General features: G+C 44.7%; 1 protein-coding gene across 9 annotated transcripts in view; it reads left to right on the forward strand.

Annotated features, from left to right (window-relative positions):
- Positions 1-24,981, forward strand: part of agrn (agrin) — a 199,016-nt gene that overhangs the window by 145,384 nt on the left and 28,651 nt on the right. For 7 of the 9 annotated variants that reach the window (XM_057039704.1, XM_057039706.1, XM_057039705.1 and 4 more), the window contains 12 exons: positions 547-744; positions 1,112-1,312; positions 6,639-6,781; positions 7,235-7,340; positions 10,048-10,167; positions 10,630-10,794; positions 11,976-12,119; positions 13,230-13,354; positions 13,451-13,556; positions 17,893-18,321; positions 20,334-20,459; positions 23,628-23,755. In XM_057039704.1, coding sequence (XP_056895684.1) covers positions 547-744; positions 1,112-1,312; positions 6,639-6,781; positions 7,235-7,340; positions 10,048-10,167; positions 10,630-10,794; positions 11,976-12,119; positions 13,230-13,354; positions 13,451-13,556; positions 17,893-18,321; positions 20,334-20,459; positions 23,628-23,755 — 1,991 coding nt within the window. The remainder of the gene's footprint in view (positions 1-546; positions 745-1,111; positions 1,313-6,638; positions 6,782-7,234; positions 7,341-10,047; positions 10,168-10,629; positions 10,795-11,975; positions 12,120-13,229; positions 13,355-13,450; positions 13,557-17,892; positions 18,322-20,333; positions 20,460-23,627; positions 23,756-24,981) is intronic. The other 2 variants (XM_057039709.1, XM_057039710.1) reach the window with 2 other exon arrangements.

Raw genomic sequence — 24,981 nt, forward strand, 5'->3', positions numbered from 1 at the left:
CGGCCCTGCTGGCTACCCTATGAATTGTGCTACCAGTAGATTCAGGAATAGTGCCTAATTGGTCCTTTGCCTTTTTCAGTTTTTTCCTTACCTTTCTCAACCTAATTTTTGGGAATGATTGATCTTTAAAGTGTGTCAAGTCACATGCATGTTCCTCAGCTTGTTTTGCTTTTTACATTTTTGGAAACGTTGGTTTTTGTCGGCCTGCACCTTCACTGCATCTGGAATGTATCACATTCTCTAAAATGAAATTAAATGACAGCGTTTACATTTAAATGGTCATTCGGGCATTTGAAAATTATGTTTAATCTCTTTTATCTGTTTTTTGATTGACATTTTTTTAGAAAAACTGCTGAAAATACCTCAAATAGCCCCCCAGGCTCTTCAAAAGTCTCTATAATTTGCTGGCACACATGAGCAACAATGAGGTCTTTGATAGTCTAGGATAGAGTTGAAATTTTACGAAAAGAAATTCCTGAAAACACCACATACTATCACAGATACTATCACAGATATTAACCCTTTATTGTCTCTTTGTCCATCTAGATGAGTCCTGTGGCAAATGCACATTTGGGGCGATCTGTGATGCCCAGAGCGGTCAGTGTGTGTGCGCTTCCGAGTGTGTGGAGTCCAACCAGCCTGTGTGCGGCAGCGACGGCACCACTTACAACAGCGAGTGCGAGCTGCACGTGCGCGCCTGCAAAGAACAGATGGACCTCCGAGTGGTCAGCCAGGGAGAATGCAGTAAGTGATGCGTGCGCTGCTGCGGCCCTGCCCACGTAACTGCAATGCGTCGTGCGCGTCGTGTCTCAATTGCCGGGAAGAACAGAATGGAAGTAAACCTTGAATAATGAGACAAGTTGCTGAATAGAATGCAAAGAGCGAATAACAAAGCGGGATGGATGTTGCGGTTCTGAGAAGGCTTGTTGTGACGGGGGGGGGGGGGATTGCATTGGAATTAGCAAAGGGTCATTGACGTCGCTTTTAATTCCCTTCCAAAAAAGCATTTTGTGGTGGGTAAACCTGCCAAAAACAGCCCTCTCTGTCGCTACTTTCCCAGGAAATGACCTTTCGCGCATTTACCAGTCGCTGTGCTTTTTGCTCAACGCAGAAACATGTGGCGGCATTGTTTGTGCCTGGGGAGCCCGATGCGTCAAGAATAAGTGCGAGTGCACTCAGTGCTCCGGCGAGGCCTTCTCAGCGGTGTGCGGCAGCGACGGCCTCAACTACAACAACGAGTGCGAGCTCCGCATGGCGTCCTGCGTGCTGAAGAGGAGAATTGACGTGGTCAAGCACGGCAGCTGTGATGAAGGTACGAAACAGGCTGGGAGATTGTGTAATTATGCTTAACCAACTGGCCATTGAAAGGGTTTAATTATCTTTGTCAAGTGACCTGTGGCACATTTTTCACTCATCTGCGGATTCCCATAATAGCCACATATGCCAGCAGCAGCGTGCCAGCCAGCAGGCTAACGCAGCGAATGATGGAGTGAAAGTCCCAACGCGCGTCCATCGATAAAACCTGTTCTGTGGAAACAATTGAATGCTGGGTAATTAAGTTCAGGGCAACATCTTTAGAAAAATGGGCTCACGCTTTGTTCATCCATTGAGACACTGAACATTAAGCAGCTGCTTTTTGTTATTTTTTTTAAATGATCATGTCGTAATTTCTGTTCAAAATAAATGAACACTTCTTTTACTTGTCTCAATTAATATTGATACTGACGAAGCTCCAACTTTTAATTATTTATTAATCGCTCAAGCAGCCAAAACAGAACTAAGTGTTTTTCTATTGTGGAGCGATCCATCAGGAACAAATCTTCTTTGGTAGAACTTTAATAACGACTGTGATTTATAATAAAAACTTTCTGAGTAGGTGCTGCGTTCAGGTTTGAATAATGGGAGAAAGTTGCACTTCATTTCTGTCAATGGTAATAAAGACAGACGAAGAACCTTAGAGGTCACCTCATAGTGTCAGGTGTACCGATCTTTATGCTGAGTAAGCACAATCCAGTAGATTATTATATAGCAGACCGGATTTATTAGGGGTTGAACATTGTCTATTGGTCCTGTAAAGACAGCATATCTCTCAGCAAGGCAACCCTATCCTTTATTGTTCACATGCGTGTTGCAATGGCACCCAATATCCCGGATTTAGACGCCCGTCATCCCTCCGTTTTGTGAATAAAGTCGATCTAATTCACTGTGCAAATCGTATCTTGATCAGTTCTGGCAGCCCCAAGGCAGGATATCATGGTCCCTCACCGGGGCTGTCTGGGTGACGTCTTGGGGGAGCCACGCACAAACTCCTGGGTTTTTCATGCTGACGCTGCTACTTTCCCCTCCGCTCACGGGCTGTCACACAGAACGGGCTCCTTGTCTGACAAGGTGCGAAGGGGAGCAGATTACACCTGCCGGTGGAGGGAAAGCTGGAGAGGTTGGAGGGGAAATGGGGTTTAATGGAGAACACAGGAAATAGAAATGAAAGAAATCCTCTTCCAGTCTCATTGTCAGCCGGGAGTAATTCATTTTTCTTCTTCATACATCTTTTATTCTACTGCCATTGTCGGCCATGTTGGCCCAGGGGCCCGTGGGGCAAATCAAGCTGCCGGGGCTTTTTGTGGTGGATTTTGTCATTTCATTGACTGAGACGGGTGACCTTTTTTTGTATGTGGAGCGTGAAGAAAAGTGAAAGACGCGCTGTCATTACACACAGATGCACGAGGACACTCTTCGCTGGTTCTGTCAGTTATCTGGTATCAAGCAAAAATGCTTTTCGCTTCGTCCCCAGGGACATCGGCGCCCCGACGTTTCCCAGCTCCCTTTGAACACCGTCTCTGAGCGTTCTTCCTTTTTGCCATCAGTTGTTCATTTTGATCTCGAGAAAACTACCAGTCTTGCACAATGGATTCTTTTATTTTTCTTTACTCCCTGCCGCTCTCTGCCGTACCCACCCACTCTTGTCCCCTCCTCATTTTGCGCTCTTCCCCGGCACTATTGTGCCTCTCGACAAAAGGGCCCGTGATGCCTCTGAACCAGGGAAGAGAGGTGATCATCTATAATCGATAAATCTCACCTCAGGGGTGGCCAGTGGCCCCGTTTCTTCTTCTGTAGGATCCATTTACAGTCCTTTCAGATGCTTCAAATCTCATGCAGACCCCCCTGCAGGTATTCTGATGACCTTGTGAAACAATAAACAAGCCGCTGCTTTTTATTTCCCTTTCAGTTGCGGTGGGTTTCCATCCGGCTACAGCGAAAAAAGCATTTATTTTGGATGGATGCACATCTAGATGTACGGGTAAAGAATGGAGGGTTTCAAATGTGCATCACAGTTCTTTGTAACAAAATGTTACCAAAGATGTATCAAATAATCCCGAAGATGTATTTCCTGGCTATAAATGGCAAAAAAACTAAAAATCCTTTCTGTGAAAAACCTCATACGCTGCACTTCATATCGTAGATAAGCTTGGAGAGGAAGCGAACATGTGATTTATTCTGTTATGTAGAGCTGACTGCAAAGCCATCCTCATTAGTCTTAGTGGGGCGGGGGGACCAGAGCATACAAATGGTAGTTGTTTTCCTCCGCTTTTTGTTTAACAGTAATGAAAAATGACAGCGCTCCTACTGTTGGCCATACAGGAAAATGTATCGCCTGCTTCATTTCACACTCGGGTGGGCCTGGCAAAGTGGGAACTGAGGATAGTGCATCACCTATGCAGACCCTACTTTAAAGGATTAGCTTTCAATAAACGCCCAACGTGTGATCATACAGTGTCATACCCACCTTCTCCTGTTATGCAGATCAATAGAGATACGCAAGACCTGAATTAGACATGAAAGCAGTGGGTGGGTGGGCGGAGGACAAAGGGCAGGAGGTCCGATCACCTTTCCCTCATCCGTCAAAGGGCAGAAGAACTTTATTTTGCCACATCTCAACTGCAGCTCTTTCATAACTCAGGGAACTTCATTCGGACGAGCGTATCAGTCAATAGCAAAGCGTACAGAGGACTGATAGGCGATGCGACCAAAGGCCGATGTCATTTTCGAAATGGCCACAGTCGGCGAGGACTTGTTTCCTAAAAACGTGTTGACATTCACGCAGGTCAGGGTGTCAGGTGCCAGGATAATGTCAGCCACTCCTGGAGTCTGCGGCATGAGTAATCAGGTCAACCAAACATCATCAAGTTGCATCTCAACCTGCTGCGCGTATTTCCCCTGCTCTGTTTCGCCACCACATCCTTGGCTTTATTATTTCTTTGTAACAGCCATGGTTGCAAATGGAGAAATTGCTCCTAATATTGGTGACTTTGCAGGCTTCAAATATTTCCCTTTGTTGCAAACTATACCAGTGAGTGAATGCTAAGTAGTCTTTCTTTAATCAGCCCTCACCCAGTACCTTTTGAGACACTAATAGATTCACTCATCCCCTCAATGTTTTCATTTCCTATTTAAAAACACTTACTAAAGGGCACCATGAAAAAGGTATATGCAAATGGTTTCATATCAATATTCCTGTTTGGAATGCAGGATGGTAAATCATCCCAAGGACTTCCTTTAGTGACATTACTTAGACATCATTTCCTGCTGTTATGTTGGCAACACATGTCTGCCCTTGATGCCTGGACAGCTTCGGCTAATGTGTCTCCTACTCCTCTTATTCTGTAGTTAGACTCTTGTCTTGCTAAGTCACTGTATTTCTTTCTTCTGTATTTCTTGAGGTATTCCTATGATTTTTTTTTCTTCTTCTCCGTTTAGCTGCGGAGTTCTGTCTTCTCCATAGAGCTCCTTTGGTTAAATAGACTTTGGCTTCCGACATGATTGAGTAAAAAGAAACGAGCAGGCAGCGCAGAGAGAATAGCTGATGCAGCCATCCTGGCTGGAAATGTATTAATTGAAAGGTTCATAGGCTGCCAGGCGGTGGACACATCAAAGAGCAACGGCTAATTAGAATCCCCTTGCCTTCCACTATTTATTTATTCCATTCTAAAGTCTTACCTCTTTTTATTTATTTATCTTGTCCCTGTGAAGTGGGCTGAACTGAAAAAGGACTGGCTATTTCTGCAATTTCCTTTCATTGCGTTTTGCTGAGCAAAGTTATGCCCGCTGCGGTAAAATGCCGTTAGCTGATTGCTAGCCATGTCACAACCTGTTGTACTCGGGGAACGAGGCGATGGTTAACGTGTCCTGATGTCTGTAGGACACACGACATCTGAAAGCCTCCATAAATCTGGAGCTTGACTCTTGGTATCCACTGCTAATGAAGTGAAGGCTCCTCCACTGTATCGACCACTCAGAGCTGTCACAGGCCATTGCTCATGACCACTATCAAAGAACCGCCAGCACTCCCTCCTTCTCCTCCTCTACACTATGACCCAAACCGTAATCTACTTAGAGGATGGGTTACGCTAAGTGGCACTTCCATCAGAGCGACATTGATTTCACCATTAGTAGGGAGAGCAAAAGGGCCTTTTGCTTACCTGATATATATATATATTTTCTTTCTTTATATCTATTTTGCCTTTCAGCTGCACTGGGAGCTTTTAGAGTTTGGATTCCTCTTCTGACTAACAAATTTGTTTGAAGTCAACTTTCTTCCAGCCCACGGGGGGGCCTCTCCTCTCTGTCTGACATTCTCTCCATCTTTCCTGCTGACTGCTTTCATTCTGTCTTCACATGCGTTCACCTAATCCCCCTAAGGACTTTCACCCAGGGTGAAATTTGCAACTTCAAAAGCAGGAACCGCCCCTTCTTTCTGAGCCCTCTCTTTCCTCCTGCCTCCAATTTGTTTTTCATAAAAGGTTACCTCCCTGGCTTTATTCTTTCTGCATTTCGCTATTTTATTCTGTACTTTCATAACTGCCTATGTTGGAGTATTTCTTGTCTAAAGTTTTTCACTTTCATTATTTTGATACATCTTTCCTGTCAACTTGTTAGTCCAAAGGTGAATATCTAGTGTTGATTTTAAAGTTGTTTCGCCATTAAATAGTTTAAAAAAAGTATTGATCCGTTGTACTGTAAACCTGAAATGATGTTCAATAACAGACCACCTATTCAAGAAAATAAAACAGTTAATGCATTTTTTTCAATGATTTGCTGACGATTGAATCAGTCAAATGTCTCTAAATAACATTCATAAATGAAATGTATTGTACATGGACTCACTTCCTGGTTTAAATAAATAGTTAGGGCTAAATAGTAACATTTTGTTGGGCGTTAAAATGAGGAATTTGATTGCTGTAGGAATAAATCTGTTTTGTGAAGACAAATGATGGTGAGAGGGCGATTTATTTTAAAACGAACTGAGAACCAAAGACTTTTAATACAAATCGGAGGTCAGGCAAACATTAGATAAAATAAACGTTTCTGTTCATTGCGTCTGAGTCGCTAAGTCCAATTTATAGCACCCTTTATGATTTAATGTGTTTTCATATCGGGGTTTAGATACTTTCTCCAAACCTTTTTTTCCTGCTTTTTTGTAGGTTTAATTTGAATATAAAGGACGCTGCTACCGCCGCGAGAGAGTTTAATTTTTTCGGTTAATCTCTCCCATTTAGCACTGTTTGTCATTGGGTCGCCAGATGAGAACATCTGCTAATTGTTCGCCCCTTTTTCATCTTTCTTCTGGTTGTCGGATGCAGACTGCGGCTCGGGAGGCTCGGGATCTGGCGCCGAGAGCTGTGAACAGGACCGCTGCCGCATGTTCGGAGGCTCCTGGGACGAAGACGCCGAGGACGACCGATGCGTCTGCGATTTCACCTGCCAGAGCGTGCCAAACAACGCAGTAAGAGCGGCTTCAAAGAACCCCACCACAGGGGAAAAAAATCAATCTTTCTCAGAAAAGCACTGCTGCTGACTAAATCTCAAATACCGTCATTTCTTCATCACAAATAATTGCCAAGCAGCAGTTTATTAAAAAAAATGTAAAAACAAAGCAGCCTTTTAACAAAAGGGCTTGTGTTTTCTGAACTTCTCTTTGTGAAGACAAGTACATCATGAGGAGCACCATTAATAACATCAAAATTGCTTCTTTTCATTGTTTTCCTCAGACTATAATTAAAACCCTGGCGCATAAAACTCACTACATACCTCTGAAATTATCGTGTTATCTTTAAGGCCCCGCTGATATGTTTTCAAAATATAAACGCTTTCATTAAAACTGACTGCGCGAGTCTTGATGATGTCATAGAAAAATGTGCCCATTGTCATCATCGCCCTGCTCCTGTCATTCTTGAAGGTTTGTGGCTCCGACGGCAACAACTACAGCAACGAGTGCGAGCTGAAGAAGGCCAGATGTGAGAAACAAGAGCACTTGTTGATTCAGAATCAGGGACCCTGTGCAGGTCGGTACACGGCACCATTTGCAGTTAAACTCGATACGGTGCGCCGAAGCACCCTCAGCAAGACTCATTGACATCGACATTCCATTTCTCCACTCATTTCATTCATCAATGGGGGATTAATAGTCTGTAGAGGGTCACTTCTGTCCGTCTACAGTGTGGCCAGTGCAACCTGAAGCAAATGAGGTGAAGCGGGTGATGGCTGCATTACGGTCTTTTTGTAGTTCGTTCAAGGGTGCTTCGCTCTGCACTGGCACGGATATGAGAAATTTTACGCTGTTGTTTGTCCTTGAGACAATATGCGATGTGGGCTTTGGTTGCTATAGCTGCAGATGTACGGCACGAATTACCCCAAACCACATTAATGGAACTCCTAACAATTACCAGTAGTTTCACCGAATGCTTGTTGTGAATCTGTGAGTTTTTGCTGGGTTGAAGGGAAAAATACAGCAGATTTTTAAAAAAGTAAATTTGAACAGTTTGCTACGGGCTGTTTACAGACAAAAGTGTGGAGTCAGCTGGTCAATCCGGGGGCCATGTTCACCTGCGGCTATTCAAATAAACCCATACTGCCTTTTGCGGACAATAAAGCATAATTTCACGAGCCAGACATCAGTATTATGCTTATTTAATACGATTGAGCTTCTGGAAATCAAATTGTATGACCTCCATCGCAACTTTATATACTTTTCTATGGAAGCCGTCAGCAGCTTTTTACATCGTTTGTGTAGTTTTGTCAGAATTCTGTGCTCGTGAACTCGGATTCTAATCAGTTTTCGTGAAATATATAGCTGCCTCCCAAAGATGAAGCTTCCGCTGGTGCTGGTGCTGGGCTCATTCTGTAATTATTAAGCGACAAAGTGAGCAGCTACAAAACAAGGCATAAAGTTTGCTTAATTTCTTGCTGCTCACAAACATCCTCACCCTTCCACTATACGATGATTAGCCCCTCTCTGCACGTACTGCAGGCGGGCAGCGGTAATTATCAGAAATTTGGCGTATCGGTGGCTAGGTAGTCAAGGTTAGTGTTCTCGTCTCAGTTGGCTGTACTAAGTGGAGAGGTTTTGCTCTAATGTGAGAAAAATAAACACTTCAGGGATTTTGTGTGATCCTCTCAGTTTAATTCCCCATGGGTATGACATGCAGGAGCATGGGGAGCGAGGGAGTGAGAGGGTACTGCCAGTGTTTTCACACTCATCCTTTCAGATTCCTCTCCCTCCTAAACTGGACTCCTTGGGCAACGACTGTCACGCTTTTCTACCATCCATGGATAATCAATCCCTTTTTTTGAGGAGCCCTCAATGGGCACGAGAGCTCTGGGCTCTCTTTTCATATTGGAAAGTAGAAAAACTCAGATCTTTGGGCATTTACCCTTCATGTTACCCGTTTAAGGACAAAACTTCCGTTGACCTCAGCTTTTGGAAACTTATCGAAACATTCCAGCTTGTGGTAGAGGGGCAGGGCCGCTACCGCGGTCTGATTTATAAAAAAGAAAGAAAGGAAAAAGAACAACTTTGCATGTAGTGTCGGCAGTCTCATCTGCTTCCTCTCATGGCATTTTAAACCTTCCTGTATCACTGCCTGCAAACTCAAATCTGGGTCAGGCAGCTTCTCTAAAATCCTTAAAAGAACACATCGGTTTGCCAGACAAGCAAACAGGCGTGTGCTTCTGTGGGGATTCAAAGGAAGAGAGCAGCAGACCTTGAAAATGAATGTGAGGGTGATATTGCGCGTTACGGCGGGCTGCGTTGTGCCAGACAATGGCCACTGAAGAGGAAAAACCCTTGAAGGGTGGGAGACCATATGAAATTAAAAGTTCCTTTTTTGACCTAATAGGCTCAGAGCAGCTAGGATGAATGGATCGCTGGAAAGTGGCAAGTGAAATGAACTGTGTCCAAAGCCCATCTCTGGAGTGGGAAAACACTGGGAAAAGAGCGCGCCCAGTCATCACGATTGCGCCGAAGCTCATATCCACACCAGTAAGAGCGTGATTTATGGCGCCTGTGCCTCCAGCATCCAAAGTCCAAATAAGCAACACAAGAGAAAGATATCGAATGGGGAATAAATAGAGACAGAGGGAGAGTAAAAGGGAGGAAAAAATGCCTTCTTCCTGTCTTCACTTTATCTTTTTCATCCAGAGCTGGAAGAGAAGTTAATTTTTTCCCCCCAATCAAATCTTCCTTCCACTGCACCTTTCTGGAAAGGATTTTGTTTTTGTTGAACTCGTGGTGGTGACGAGTTTGAGGATCGCTGTCGATGAAGCAGAGGCTCCTCGGCACAATCCTTCTCAATATGCCTTCTTCTCTTCTTCCTCTTTGGCGAAGGTTGTAGGGCAGCAGTACAATTCTGTAATATTAGACAGGAACAAATGATGAGCGCATGCCTCCCACTAGGTGGTAAATGTCAGCTGCCGCATATTACCAGCAAAGCCATTGTTTGCTTTCACTGGAGGTAATAGCGTCATTTTCTTCCTGATTTTGAGCTATTGCATTGATACAATTGTTATCTTAAGACTGACTGCCAGCATCTCCACCTTTGCCCTTCAAGCCAATCTTATTATTGAGGAAAAGAAAGTTACACGTCGCTTAGCGGTCGGGTTGTCTAATCCCCCACAAGCATAAACACACACTCTCTGCAGCGCATCAGTGAAATGATAAATGAAATGCTGGTGTTCTTTTAGTCTGATCCTTCTCTCTTCTCCCCCTCTCAGTGGTTTCAGTCAAACCTGCGCCTGAGCTGACAGCGCCCCAGCACTGCAGTCAGTCAGTCTACGGCTGTTGCCTCGACAGCATGACGGCCGCCTTGGGGGTTGGACTGGCTGGATGTCCGAGTAAGTCCTCCGTCCATCTCTCCCCCGTTCACCTTCACTCTGGAAGTTTGCTGTGTATCAGCATAATGATTTCTTTTTTTAAAACCACATAGATGCTATCATGCTATTTGAGGGCTTATTGTCCTTGACTGCAATTACAGTACCGACATTGTGGAGCTGGAAATGTTTCATCTTAATCCAGGGAATAATTATGATAACACTGTACTGTATCGACAAAAAAAAATCTCTTCTTCTGTTGATGTTGACAAATGATAGCACAGAGATGAGGGATAAAGTGCTGTGTCAAGATCTTAGCTAGAGGATACGGGAGGAAATGCAGACATAGTAGGGACATACATTTATTTAGCAAAGAGAAAAGTGACTTCAGCTTGCTTTATTCTTGTTTTTATTGAAGAGAAGTTGCCATAACGCACTATTCTAGCATTTGTTTTCCTGTCTATAAATGTGCACTGGTCTCCTCAGGTACCTGTCAGTGTAACGTCTACGGCTCCTACAAGGGCACATGTGATCCAAACACCGGCCAATGCTCCTGTAAGCCTGGTGTCGGGGGACAGAAGTGCGACCGCTGTGAGCCGGGCTTCTGGAACTTCCGTGGAATCGTGACAGAAAACATGAGCGGATGCACGCGTAAGCCACCCTTTTATGACATCTATTGCATCCAGCTGCAGGGGTAGGTGCAGCTCTTTGAATTCGGGGAGTTTCTCGTCGTCTTGCATAAATGCGGCATCGTTCAGATGTCTTCTCTGATTGGTCAGTCTGCCAAGAAAAAAGTTACAGATGGAAGATAATGTGGAACCATGTCAAAGCCATGAATCTCTTAAATTCGGTGTCATTCCTGCTGTAATCTAAATTCTGGTCAGTCTTATAGATATAGCCCAGCTCTGCACAAAATCACAAAACTGCTTTGTACATCAATGAAGGAGGAGTGATTTTAAAACCTCTCTGAATCCGAAAATGGGAGAGTAGAGTGACAGTAAGTCAAAACAGAGAGAACACAAATGCTTTAGGAGATTCAGAGTAAAGTGCTCCGATTGGATTCCTCACAGTTCTCAGCAATTAAAAACACTTAGCTAATATAAGACCATCCTGGACCATATGAAAAAATAAGTAATTACAGTAAGAAAAAGATAATAAAGTTCATTTGAAAAAAATGGGACTTTTTTACAAATTTCCATTTCTCAGAGGAAATGAGAGGAAAAGATGATTTCCATTTATTCTGACTAACATTAAATCTCTGCCAGATAACATCCATTGTCTCTGCTGATACTTTTGGGTTAACTATTGTGTCATTTAAGTCTTGTTCAACCAGCTGCCCTCATTTATATTCGGGAGAACATCAGGGTCGCGACCCGTCGGTGCAATGCAACACGGTGACAAGCTTATATCCTGCCACCGAGGTGACATAGGACGTGACCCCTGAGCGCCACAGAGCACGTTCAGGAGCATTTATAGCAGCAGGACACCTGCGGGTGTCTTAACTGCAGCCTGACCTTAACAAGGTTTACCCACAGAAAGCAGATTATACGCTGCACAACAGAACCGTGCTCAGTAGGAGCGGAAGGAGGAAAACCATCACTGTTTCTAAGTACAAGATGAGGTTGATGTCCCTCCCCTGGGTTGTTTTTCTCAGTTTCTATTAATACTTATTGCTCCCCTGCTCTTCATTCCGTGTTCCCTTAAGGCCATTTGAACCTTTGACCACAACAAATGCATCTGAAGCAAAGTTCAGAAACTAAGACTGCCCTCTGACATTTTCCCCTCTGACAATTATCGCTAATTTTTTTTTTCCCCTTTTCCCTTTTTGGCAGCGTGCAACTGCGACGCTACGGGCTCGGTCCGGGATGACTGTGAACAGATGTCAGGTCTGTGTTCCTGCAAGACGGGAGTCAAAGGCATGAAATGCAATGTGTGTCCAGACGAAAGCAAGATGGGCATGAACGGTTGCGACAAAGGTAATGAAATAACGCCTGCTTGTTCTCCATATAAACAGACTGACACTGACCCAGACAATAAATAGAATTCTACCTTATTCACACTACGCCGATGTAGATTTTAATGGGGACAAATACAGGGTAACTTATCTGATTATGTTGCCTGCGATGCGATCATCAAATCGATCAGATTTACACAACTGTTGTGTTTCTCAGCCAGTGAACTGTGTGGTTTCAGCAACGATTATCTTTGCATGATAATGGTGGGTAGGCGTGATGGTATCAGTGGGTCGGATGGCTAATAGATGGCTAATATTTTCTTCATTTGCTATTGTACGTGCTCCACAAAACACCCATGTGTGGTTTTCATGCATCTGCACATGATTATGATTGCTTTAATTATTAAAGAAGATTGGCCCAGCCACTGCTCAACCGGTTAAAGGAAAGGTTAGTTCCCACTGAGGCTGCCTGCAGCTCCTTGATTAGGACGTTTCATCAGATATGGACTGAAATCCAAATGTCTAATGAGAACAGCAGTACATGGCAGAGAGGTGGGCTGGTCTGCCATGTTCCCTGCCACATTAAAAGACAACTTACTGCAAAGTGGTGGCACATGAAAGGAGAAGCCAAGTGGTGGGGGGGTACTTAAACCCCTATGATGTTGCAACAATGCAGAGACCCCTCGCTTTCAGCCTGCCAGGTGGCTGGTAAGCACCCCACCTGCAGCTCCTGCTGCGGCAACTTTGAGGGTTCAAAGGCTCCTTTGGAGAGGTTTGACAGAAATTTGTCCGGAAGATTCCAAATCCTTGCCCCCCCCCGACGGATATCTGTATTTGAAAGGCATCGCAGTGATATCGCTGTGGACTTTTTAATGCAGATAACGCAACAAGGATAACTTTAAATTTGTGGTACGGTGAAAAGAGCAAAACAGGAGAAAAATGCTAATCTGAGAACTTCCCTTAATTAAAAGATGGGATTACACATTTTTGCAAGGGTGAGAGTTGCCTCATAATTAACGCTAGTTTAAACATAATTGGAGAAAAACCTTTTTTGATGTCACCCATGTGTCACAGTGTGGATGCCAACCAATAAAATAATCATATTAATTGGGGCGTACCATTTCCTCCACAGGCCCTGAATCCCCAACATCCTGTGAGGATTTAATCTGTAAATTTGGAGCTTCGTGCATCGAGGTGAACGGCCAAGCCCATTGCGAGTGCCCGTCCCCTGATTGCGACGAGAAAAACAAGACCAAGGTGGGTGTAAAGGTTTGCAACCCAGTTTTAAAACGAACAAAAAAGTCATTGTACGTGTGATGTCAATCTCTGTCGTTGTCGGTCTCGATGGAGCAGGTGTGTGGTTCTGATGGGGTGACCTATGCCGACCAGTGCCAGCTGAGGACCATCGCCTGTAGGCAGGATAAGGACATTGCCGTGCAACACTTTGGACAGTGCACAGGTGAGCTCTGCTGAAAGCTCCATGCATCACTGTTGACATGGATGAGCACCGTAATGGGAAGAGCCAGGAGGCCTCACTCTCGCTGCCGTTTTTTATTTATTTCTGTCCTAGTCATGGTCCATCTGAAAGTTTTTTTCATATGAAGGTACCAGCACAGGCTGATTTTTGAGGAAACGTCCAAATATTTCAAATTAGTTCCTGACTTGGAATTGCGATCCAAGCTCGGAAGGAGCAGTTGTTAAGTGACCTTGGAAATGTTGTTGGCAGCATTCCTACTACTGTTGCGATTTGGTGCCCCAATGTGAAACATGTACAGTTTAAAAAAAGGTATTGCAGGAGAAAAAAAAGCCAATCAGAAGCATTGGCAGACTGCGAGATGCCTGAGCTTTGAAATTACGGAAGAAAGCAACGCTGCTTCTTTTTTTTTTCCTTTTTTTTTTGCCTTTGCGCTGCTCTCCTGGGATTTGGCTCCATCTTTCAGAAAATCCCAAATGGCAAAGGTGTTAATCCCTTTGCAGCTTTATGCTGCCAGCAGCAACATGCTGGTGGAAGCAGTGTACACATGTAATGAATAAAGGTTACGGCTCTTAACCATCGGTCCGGCTGCTGATAGACATTGTTCGGATCGTTGTAATAGGCGTCGGGAAGTTCGCCAAGGCCGTGGCTTTTCGTGTACGGTGAAGTTGTCACGCTGGCTGCCAGCTTGCGTCACTACGGGGTTCTACAGACGCCAATGGCAAGCTCAGTGGGGAGGAGGGTAGCCAGCTGTGTGGCGTTGGCCACGAGCCACTGCCAGGTGTCGAGTATTTGAAAATGGAAATAAGTTCTTTTGCCTCATTGCTCAATGGGCACATATCAGGTGAGCTGTGGCACTGCAAATGACGCATCCATTTTTTACATCTCCACTGGGTTCAATTTGTCGGACTCCAACCAGGTCATCTCCATAGGGGGTCGAGATGTTCTGTCTTGCTCTCTTGTCGCAGGTACACACAGGAGGCATCCAGAAATGTGCTCGGCAAGAGATTGGCTTGTCTGTGATAAGTCTCTGAACATCTGGTAATTACAAATTCAGTGCCGTAGGTTACCAACAGAAGTCAGCCAAATTCCTGACTGTTTTCATTTTCCTCTGTTGCCTGGCAATGCCGATGCGGGCTGTGTGAAATCCCTCACCTACGCCACCGTTTCTGCACACAGAAGGCAAAAGATGTCTCGCAGCGGTCTCTTTACCCGATGGGACCCTGAGGGGAGGAGCAAGCACCCGCGCCTACTGCCAGCCACGGAGGATCTTTTAATTCCTTCCTCCGGATGTGGTCGCACTGCGGGTAGCTGCTCCGTCGCTGCTGTCAGCTCAGGGGTTAGATCTGGAGCTCATTTCACGTGTGGCTGGGTGCGAATTAGCATTTGCTTTGCTGCCACCCCTCACCACGCTGCAGCCCTGTCTCTCCTCCCCTCACTGTTTACATGCAGTGTTTCCAGACCCCCAGCCTGAGCTCTGTGGCATGGTGATGCTCACCAAGCTGCTATGTGGTTTGACAGGGGAACAATGCCAAGGGCTTATACAAATGAATGAATACTGATACTTTTTAACAACATTGATCTGTTGCAACTACTCCAACCGCACACTCCGCCAGTAATGGATAGCCTGAGGACAATTTGCCATTCCTTTTCTGCTAGTGACGAAGGACCTCCAACGAACTGTGATGTTGCTCAGATATATCTGAAGTCTCTGAGCTAAAAGAAAGCGCAACCGTAGAACATGTAGAAGGGACTTTTTCTGCCTACTTGGCTGTGCCTCAGCAGAAGATGAAGAGACATATCTTCTAACCGGTAGAAAATGCAGCCGCTTCTGTAGGAGGCAGCAGAGGGAGGGCATTTGGTTCGTTGAGCAAATCGTGGAAGGGGGAAATGGCCAAGCAGTGACCAGCCTCTCCCATATGGTGCTGTCACCTGCGGGTTTTCAGCAAATTGGGAGCGGACAACAGCATATGGCATTGGAAGGTTCGGCTGCCTTCGCCTTGTCCAGCAATTTTCCTTTACTAATCCGTCGCTCATTCTGCCACACAGTTCCCCCAACATATTCCACGACTCCTGTTGACCAGCTTTTCCTTTCTAACTTAAACGGTTTTATTGGTCCCTAAGTGTCAGAGGAGACTCTTCTATTTGTGCCCTGATTTCTGCTCTTTTGCCTGTCATAACCACCGAAAGAGCGGACCTGGTGGATGGATAGCGGTATCCAGCGTGCTCTTTGTCAGCGTAATTGTGTAAATGTTCCTGTCAGAAAATTGCCACGTAATAACTGTTATTTCTTGACGAAAACAGGGTGTTGTGGTTATAACTGCTAGTTTTGAAGATGTGCAGCGTTATCAGGGTGTTTCTTGAACCTCTCTGCCCTTTATGGTGGTCAATATTATGTTATCACGCTGAATTTAACGTGTCACAACATTGGACCCCTCCCTCCCCCCACCACTGGACTACGCAATGATAAGAGATTTTATGAATAATTCATATGATATGGAAAATATTAAGTGGAATGCCAATTGATTCAGATTCCATTGCATGTCCTGAATACCAAATTTTTCTTCCTCACTGAACATGGGTGACACAGAAAACATCCTTAATAACTACCTCTCAACACTAAATACAAAGCTGGAGCAAGCTGCCCTGGCAGTGATTGTCTTTCAGGGACTTCTGCTGTCTAGTGTGTCTGTTGCTCCATTGAGAGGCAAAAAAGCAAAGAAAAAAGGCAAATGGACTGTTAAACGTGATTAAGACAAGCATGAGCTGAACAGACCGTACTGCCAGCCCTCCTTTTTTTAACTCTTTCCGATACTTTCTCTCTTCTACTCGCCCCGTAGTCAAGAGCTCACTGCTCGAGATTGTGCACACAAACGCACGTTAGGCACTTCTCTGGGAGAAAGGCTTGTGACGCTAAGCTTGGCACCTGACAGACAGGTGCAGCCAAGAGGAAAGGCAAAGCACGCCACCATGCTTAGTGATGGTATCACTGCTCTGTGCCCTCCGCTCCGAATCGCCCTGTACGCAAATATCTGAGGAGCTTTAAGCTGACTCTGTGTCTCCGAGGCTTCCTCCTGAGTTGGTGGGTATCACATTTCACACCTCGGTGAATAATCGCCGATCAAATAAGCAATTATGTCAGTGTAATTAAGTCCTACACATAATGTTAGGTGAATCCTAATGAGGCACAGATCTGCGGTATAAGTTTTTTCTAATCTGTTCATTTCACCCACACATTAACACTGAGCTATACTCAAGGGGGCATAAAGATTAAAAAAAGGGAACGTCAGCGCTGTCACGCCTTCGTGCCTTGGCTTAATCTTAAGTGTTCATTTACAAAGCATCTCTTAGCCAGCTTACTCCTCCCCCTCAGGAGTTTTTGTCCTATTTATCCTGTTTTATAGCAGACAGTTTGTCCTCTTGCTCCGGAGCTTTTTGCGTTGACGATGATGGACTTTAGGCGGAGAGCCTCTTCCCTCTGCCTCGTTCGGAGAGATTTCTGGCCGCGCGTGATTGTGTCATCAGCAGCGTGCTTGCGGTGGAAATGAGGGACGCTTACGCTCTCCGCAAGCAGCAGTTTGCTGTCTTTTAAGGCCGCAGTTAAAGCCAGCTTTTTTTTCGCCCCATTTCTATCAATCATTCATCACCAGAGGCGCGGGCTGTTGGTGATTAAAGCGTTGCTACTGGAGGGCAGTATTTGAATATGGATTTATAATTCATAGGCATTGGCCTAGCATGCATGCAACAGATGAACTTTCATTTTGTACACTCAGATACATGGCATAGGTCCACACACACAGACACTTTCCAACAGGCGCTGACATCTCGGAGCAAAACAGACAGCAGCATACATAATTGAGAATAGAGTATTTCATTATCCATGTACATCATCCACATTCATCCTGCATATGGATGCATTTCCATCCCAAGATTTGAGAGGGCTTTGTCACATTGCCAGGGCATTGAATCAAAGATATTTATATATTCTTAACAGTTTGGAATGCTAAAGATATTATTATTATAATTGCGTTTACTCATCCATTGAATCAAAGTTAACATTTTGTCCGACGAACGCCACCCTTCCATTAATGTTTCATGGAGGCATCAAGGCAGACGGTCAGCTGTGTCACAGAGAAGTGTAGGATAAAAAAGACAGTAGTAGCATGGTAATATTTTAAGATTGCATCAGACTCTTTACTGGCTTGCAACAGTTAAACCAGTAACAGCGAAACAACAGTAACAGCTTAAAGCAACATTTCATCTTTGCTGACATGACATTGTCATTCATCCATTCCTTGCTTCCTCCCCTTCCCTCCACCAGAGTCCATCACCGAGCCGGCAGACCGACCCACATTCAACCTACCCGCCACCACTCCCAGCTCAGCAGCCGCCACCACCATCACCACCACCGCCCCATTCCACCCTAACATGGTGGAGGCCCTTCCACCTCCGAGGACCGAAGAGACGGAACCTACAGAGCGGCCTCCGATCGCCACCCCCGTTTCCACCTTCACCCACAACCGTGTGAATTCAAACCTCCGCCACTCCATCCACATGCAGCCTGAGCCGCAGGCCACCACAGCTTCTCCTTCTCACAGCAGCCCCGCCCCCTCCCCGGCTTTGGAGTCCTTCGAGGAATCTGGCAGCGGCGAACCCAGTGGGGATGATGTGACTGAAGAGGAAGAGGAACTGGAAGATGACGCTGGTAGTGGCCTGCCCTTAGAAGCCAGTGGGGCAGATGATGCATCTGGTAAATCCATGCTCTTTCACTTCATTTCCCACAATGCTTGGAAGAAGCATTAAGGTTGGCTATATTTTCTGAATGGACACCATGTCACATTCATACCATCATCTGTTAAGAGTTAAACTTTTTGCATTATATGCAAATATCCTGAAGATCTACACCAAAGCCAGGCAGGCTGGGGAGGGAGATATATGTAATACTGTTAGTGTCCTTTTCACAGGCTGTAGTGCATATCTCATTTTCAGAGAGAAGGGATTGTATTTTCATGGTTCACTGTTGCTACATCACCCGTGTTCTTTCGTTCTACAAGCGTACTTGTTCTCAACAACTAGCAAAACAAACTCAGGCTCTGTATAATACTCTCACCAGGCTGGATGAAACTGCATCTGGAGATCTCTGCACCTTGACAGGCTGGTGGGCCTGGGTGTTCGAAGTGTGTGTGTACCCTGGGTGGATGGGAACCGCATGGATAGTCTCGAGTCTTCCTCGATATGCTCTCCTGACTGTAATAGGACGCTGTGGTTACTGGGCCTGTATTACAAGATATGACTGAGACTTTGCAATCAGATGTGCTTTTTCTGTTGTTGTTTGTCATCCGGACGTTCACCTCTCCTGACAGCTTTTTGCTGAATGGTATAGAGCCGCTGTAACAACGTGGTCCTGCTTCCTTAGCTCAGCCTCCTCCCGATGTTTCCCAGCATCTTAGATTTATCTTGCTGTCAAAGCCCGATCAGAGTGCAGGGAGCATGTACGCTAGTCCGTCTCAGTATGATCGCCATGCTTGGCTGTGTGTTTTAATTACTGAAGGTATACACGGTGTGAAGGATGGTGTGTGTGTATGTGTGTTCTTCTACATCCTTCATATTGACTACCAAAATACTCATTCTACTAGTAACGAATGAACATTTTTGGGTGGTGTGGACATCTTGGCTGGTCCTCAAAACTTCAAGGTTTTAAGGTTGGTTATATTAGGGTTAGGTTTAGCTGGGTAGCTGGGCTTTGACAAAACTTGCCGGAACACCTCTGGATTTGGCGCATCCGACCACATAACAACATAAGACTTTTTCTAGCCTTTTTGATTTAAAAGTGGAAAAAGTGTACTCAATCATGATGTGATATGCCAGGACAGATTAGATAAAAAGTGATTAAATAAAGGCAGTTTCCTACTGTCATAGACTTTGTCTACCATCCCAGTAAATCAGTGGGAGTAGGTGAGAGGTGTGTGTCTGGAGGTGTTGTCTGGACTGCTGAATCCTGTGTGTTTATTTGACAGTTTTTATGGCTCCCACTGGAGTCATGCGGGGTCCTCTTGCCGCTATGCACTCTCCTCTTTCTCCTATTGGCCCTCTCCTCCTCAGCATCTGTAAATCTGCAGACCACATGCCAACCGATGCCCTATAAACCCCTCCCCCTCCTTTGACCGTCCTTGAGCTAGTCATTCCTTGCCTCTGATATCTTTACGAGTTGTGTAGCTGCAGGCTGTTTGCCTCCTCGATTATTTCTAATCTCTGTGTGGTCATAAACTGCGCTGCTTAAACCGAGACACCCACATTCCGCAACACCATCGTTAGAGAGAACAGTGTTCGAACAGTCTCATCCGTCACTGAAACAAAAGCCCGGCCACTTTTAAGTCTTTTTATTGTTTCGAGATAGCCAGATACACAGTGACCGCAAGGCTAACACAAGTGTTGATGGGTTTTCTACCGTGTGGGGAGCCTTGAAGGGAGCAGTCAGCTAATCAGCACAGCGCGCTTATCGCGTTCCGTCATCATTTAAAGTGCTCGGCGTGCTACACGTCTAGAAAAAAACAGGTCAGCAAGCTAAAGATGCTTTAAAACAGTAAAAAAAAAAAGGAAAAAAGTTTGGAGAAAGCAAAACATTTCATATTCGATCTGTGAACTGCTGCCTAACCCCACAATCTGGAAGATCCATAGCTCTATTCTGAATCTCGCGGCGGAATTTATGATGTGTTTTGACCTTTCATCAAAATATTTTCACCCACTGTGTATTGCCCCTAGGTTTCACAGTTTTAAGCATCACTTTGCCAACTGCCGAGGAGAGAGCCTCCTGTGACAACAAGGAGTTTGGCTGCTGCCCCGATGGCAAGACAGCAGCCAGCAATCCTGAGGGCACCAACTGTCCTTGTAAGTCAAAAGATGCTTTCAAAGTTTTATCACCTGAGCTGCGTTACCTTCTGTGCATATTTGTCAGCGTGCAGCATGTGATACTGTCTGTGCGGTTACATTTCAAAAGGAAGAACAGTTTTACGGGAGTTTTTTATGCGTTCATTAAATTTTTTACCATGTGTGAATGGAATTGCTGCAGTTTTAACTCATTTAGTGTTCCTATTAACATTCATAAGGAATTAAATCTATCTCCACAGGTGGAATGCTAGCTGCAGAGCTAACTTAGCTGTCCCCATGAACCAGTATATCAAGCCTTCTCCAACTTATTTACACTTTTATGCATTTTGTACCATTATTTTTAGTGCTGTACATTTAAATCCATTGGTCTATTGTATTTTTATGGATTTATAAGTTATTACATGCCCTTACTCATCTTGTGACCTGTTTTTAACCATGTAATTTCACAGATGTTTTACCATTTATTCTGTCTGTTTTCTCTCTCTTAATTCATAACCTTTTTTTCCCTTTCCTCGGCTCTAAACAACCCAGGTGCTGTTTTCTTTAGTCTTCCCATGAATCATCAGTGCCATATGTAAACGATTCTATTGGCAGGAAATTCGACAAGAAAATATATTAAAAATATAATACATATGTGCTGCATATGCATATTTATACACAAAAATTAAATCAGTTAGCATTATCTGAGCTGAATTCCTACTGATGAGGGTTTTCTTCACTTTTCCTCTATAATTCTGAGCAGTGTGATTGCCAGTATATTTTAAACTCTCTGCGCTTTGAATTCTACCATCAATAATAATCAGCGTCTATTCTTGTTTTTCTTTCTTACCCTGCCCTCTTTGCTATCTCACACCTCACATTCTGTTCACCTCTCCTCACGCACAGGCACTCGCTTCTCTCTATCCATCAGCAATACTGAGCAGTATCTCCCCCTTGACTTATATCTCACTCCTCTCTTGCCTGTAACTTAGTCAATCTCACTCCAGTCCTGCATCACTTCATTTCTCTCTGGAGGCTTCACGGCAAAAGTCGGGAGGCTACCGAAGGCCGATAAGTTCTGCTGTACCAATCAGTCCCATCTGCCAGGCTTGGCTCATAAAGATAAAAGGATCCTTTCTCCCCATTGCTGCTGTATCTCAAATCTTCATCCATCAGTTGGAATTCACTCTTTATTTGTCCCAGCAGTGTTGGTCTGATTTATAGTGAAAAGAGGAAGTCTTACCAGCTCCTATGGAAGCTGCAGATCATGACTTTAACGAGCCAAGGACCCCGAATTAATCCAGAGCACTGAACCTGTGAGGTGTGAGGTGGTCTGGAAGTCTTTCAGTGAAGAATAGATAGATAGATAGATAGATAGATAGATAGATAGATAGATAGATAGATAGATAGATAGATAGATAGATAGACAGACAGACAGACAGACAGACAGACAGACAGACAGACAGACTAATCGATTCCCTTGATGTTTTTTTCTACAAGGGGGTGGGCTTAGCCAATCCTCTACTCATTACATGTGGAATGACACGTCCCCTCATACTAGATCATCTGCCGCCTGTTGTCATGTGCCACCGTCCAATTATCAGTGCGCTTGTGGCCGCGGCCAAAGGGAAAGGGGTAATTGCACTTTCGAAGCTCGTGGGTTTTTTCTCTCTTTTTCGAAACATCAAATGGTAAAGAGGCGTGAGAAGATCTATGAGTTGTTGTCGTTACAAATTCTGAACGTGACAAGGCTTTAAAACGAGGTAATTGCCTACTTATCACTGTGTCAGTGGAGGTGGGAGACATTTCTCCATTTTCAAATGGCTTTAACAGTTGCGAGGTAATCGGAGTTTCAAAAGAAATGAATACACGAAGCAAGTTACTCTATGAATGCATTCCGTCCATAAGGTCTAATTATTGATCCCCCCTGGTGTTTGTCCTTTTCAAAAGAGGCAACAGTGGATCATGATATGTTATATTGAAGGTGTTCTTCCTGCTAAACAGGGAAATACCTTTGCTATGACAAATTTAATGACCACCAGTCGCTCATTTTAAAGTCAATGGCGCCTTAAACTCCAGGTACTGTAGAGTCTTCCATATGTCAGCTGCAGCCCCTTAAATCCCTTCAATTTAACACTTCACTCAAATCTGATAATGCCCCCGTCCCTCCCTTTAACTTCGCTTTCTTTCTGTCTTGCGTCCGTGCTGGCAGTAGACTGGAAAATCACCCACTGATCTTTGCCTTCTTTGTGTAGAATAAAAGTCAGATCGTTTTCTTCCCTTCCCCTTCATCTTTATCGCCCGTTTGTCTCCCTTTTATAACCGCCATCAAATTTAAGTCAGCCTGTGCCGCCTTGAAGTAAAGAGATGGACAGTAGACCTGTGTTGGCCAGTTTAAACCAGGCTGTGTCAGTCACAGCTCCGCTGGCATTAAAGGGGCAATTAGGGCCATCATTCACAATAATCATACAAGTGTTTCCTTGCTCAGGCAGGAACAGCCGTGATTGATTTCAACAATTTGTTCTGTTGATTATTAGCAGCGTGGCGCCCCTGCATCAGCGCTTCCCGTGCTCTTCTTGTTCCTCACTCACATAAATGTCTTCCATTTTCTTATTTATTTCAGGCTCCCTCCTGTCTGGCCGCACTGTATAGAAACTATAGAGAGGTCTGATAAATGTCGGACAATGTAGCCCTCAAGGTCAGGCAGGGAGACTTTCTCTTTGCTGGGGAAGGCTCATCTGAGGGTGCCCGTGGGCTATTTTCTCTGTTGTCTGTGTGTTGTTTTTTTCCCCAATGTTTTCCTGTCTAACTTGTTGTCTTTTTAACCAGCCCCCCATGCCTCAGCCAGCTTTTGGGACGAGTCTCGGTCTGGTAAAACTGGCCCATTTTCCCTTGTTCTCTCTCCTTTCCTTAATTCATTTCTCCCCCATCTCCTTCGCCACCACCTCCACTGTCACTGTGCCCTGCCTGCACTGGAAAACTATTAAAAACAACACCACCCCCATGTAATCAGCAACAAGCTCACTAAACTCCTCTTGTCAAATGCACATATACACACAATCCATCACTAACCCAATCCTGACACATCCCTGACACGAGGACTGCGTGAAGGCGACGGGCACTGAATAATAGCACGCGCTCTGAACTATGTTCTGTCACGATCACGTCTTCATATTTCTCTCCTCCCAGCTACCATACGGTTCAGCGGGTTCCTGCATCTGGACCAGGTGGAGGGCCAGGAGATTTTCTACACTCCCGAGATGGAGGATCCCAAGTCAGAGCTGTTTGGAGAGACCGCTCGTAGCATCGAGAATGCTGTAAGTTCCACAGGAGCGAGCCATCTGCAAATTTTAGCATCCTAGTTCAGGAGTAATACACTTTTTTATAGACTAATTATGAAATTCCAACACTCCAAAGCAGTAGGTGGCAGTGAGGAGCAAAAGGGAAAATGACAATGTGACCAACATGATGGGAAAGTGAACTATTTATTAAAGAACTATGTTTGATTCTTATGAGAGCTGAGCACAAACACGTTTCAGAAACGTCTGACCTAGAAGCGGGGTGCTCGCTATATTGTGTTAAAGTTATTTTTTAGGCTTTCCAAAACTAATTTGTGTGTCTACAGACACGCTACACTTTTCAGGCAAATACAACTCATCACATCAACAGGCCCGATTGGTGCTTTATTTATAATGAAGGAGGGTTGTTGGTCAGCTGCTACATCAGGTGACCACAGTGGAGAATTATACCGCTGAAGACACAGAATAAAATAAGATAGCTGAATATTGTTTTAGATGTTGCTTCAGATGAATGTGTGAGTAAGGAAACACGCTTTACGTGTCTTCAAAATGCAAAGGCACGTCTTCGATAAACCCACTTTTTATTTCGGATGAAGTTGCAAAAGTTTGGGTGGCCGTGGTGCCAGTTGGCGTTTTAAAGCCAAGGTCCTCATCAACAGAGTGCTGTGCTCTAATCACAGTTTGGCCAGGATGCTGTGCTCTATTTAACTTTCTCCACTGTTTTCTCAGTTGAGCTCAGACCTTTGAACAAATATCTCTGTTGTGGAGCCAGGCCCCCTCTCCTCTGATGGAATGGAGATGGGAGGCGTACGTGCGTGTGTGTGTGTGTGTGTGTGTGTTGTGTGTGTGTGTGGTGTGTGTTGTGTGTGTGTGTGTGTGTGTGCGTGTGCTATGCTATAAACAGTACAGATCTACCAGCTGTTGAAATGGTGTCACTAGTATCCACTGGGACCTAATCTACTACTTCATCACAACATGTGTGTGTGTTTGTGTGCGTGTTTGTGCGTTTATGTGATGCATGCATGCATCTGTGTGTGTTTGTGTTTGTCTCCTAATGCTTTTTGCTTGAGTATCCCTGAAACCTACAGTGCCACTTGACAACAGCCAGCAGCCATCGCCTCTTCATCTTCCAGCAGATACACACACAAGCACAAACACACACACGCATACAAAGAAAGAGATTTTTAAGCAAGCAGACAATAGCGTGCTGTATATACTGGCCAGTGTATCAACCAACAGCACAT

The sequence above is a fragment of the Takifugu flavidus genome, chromosome 8 (genome assembly GCF_003711565.1).
Source record: "Takifugu flavidus isolate HTHZ2018 chromosome 8, ASM371156v2, whole genome shotgun sequence".
In the NCBI taxonomy this organism is placed as follows: Eukaryota; Metazoa; Chordata; class Actinopteri; order Tetraodontiformes; family Tetraodontidae; genus Takifugu; species Takifugu flavidus.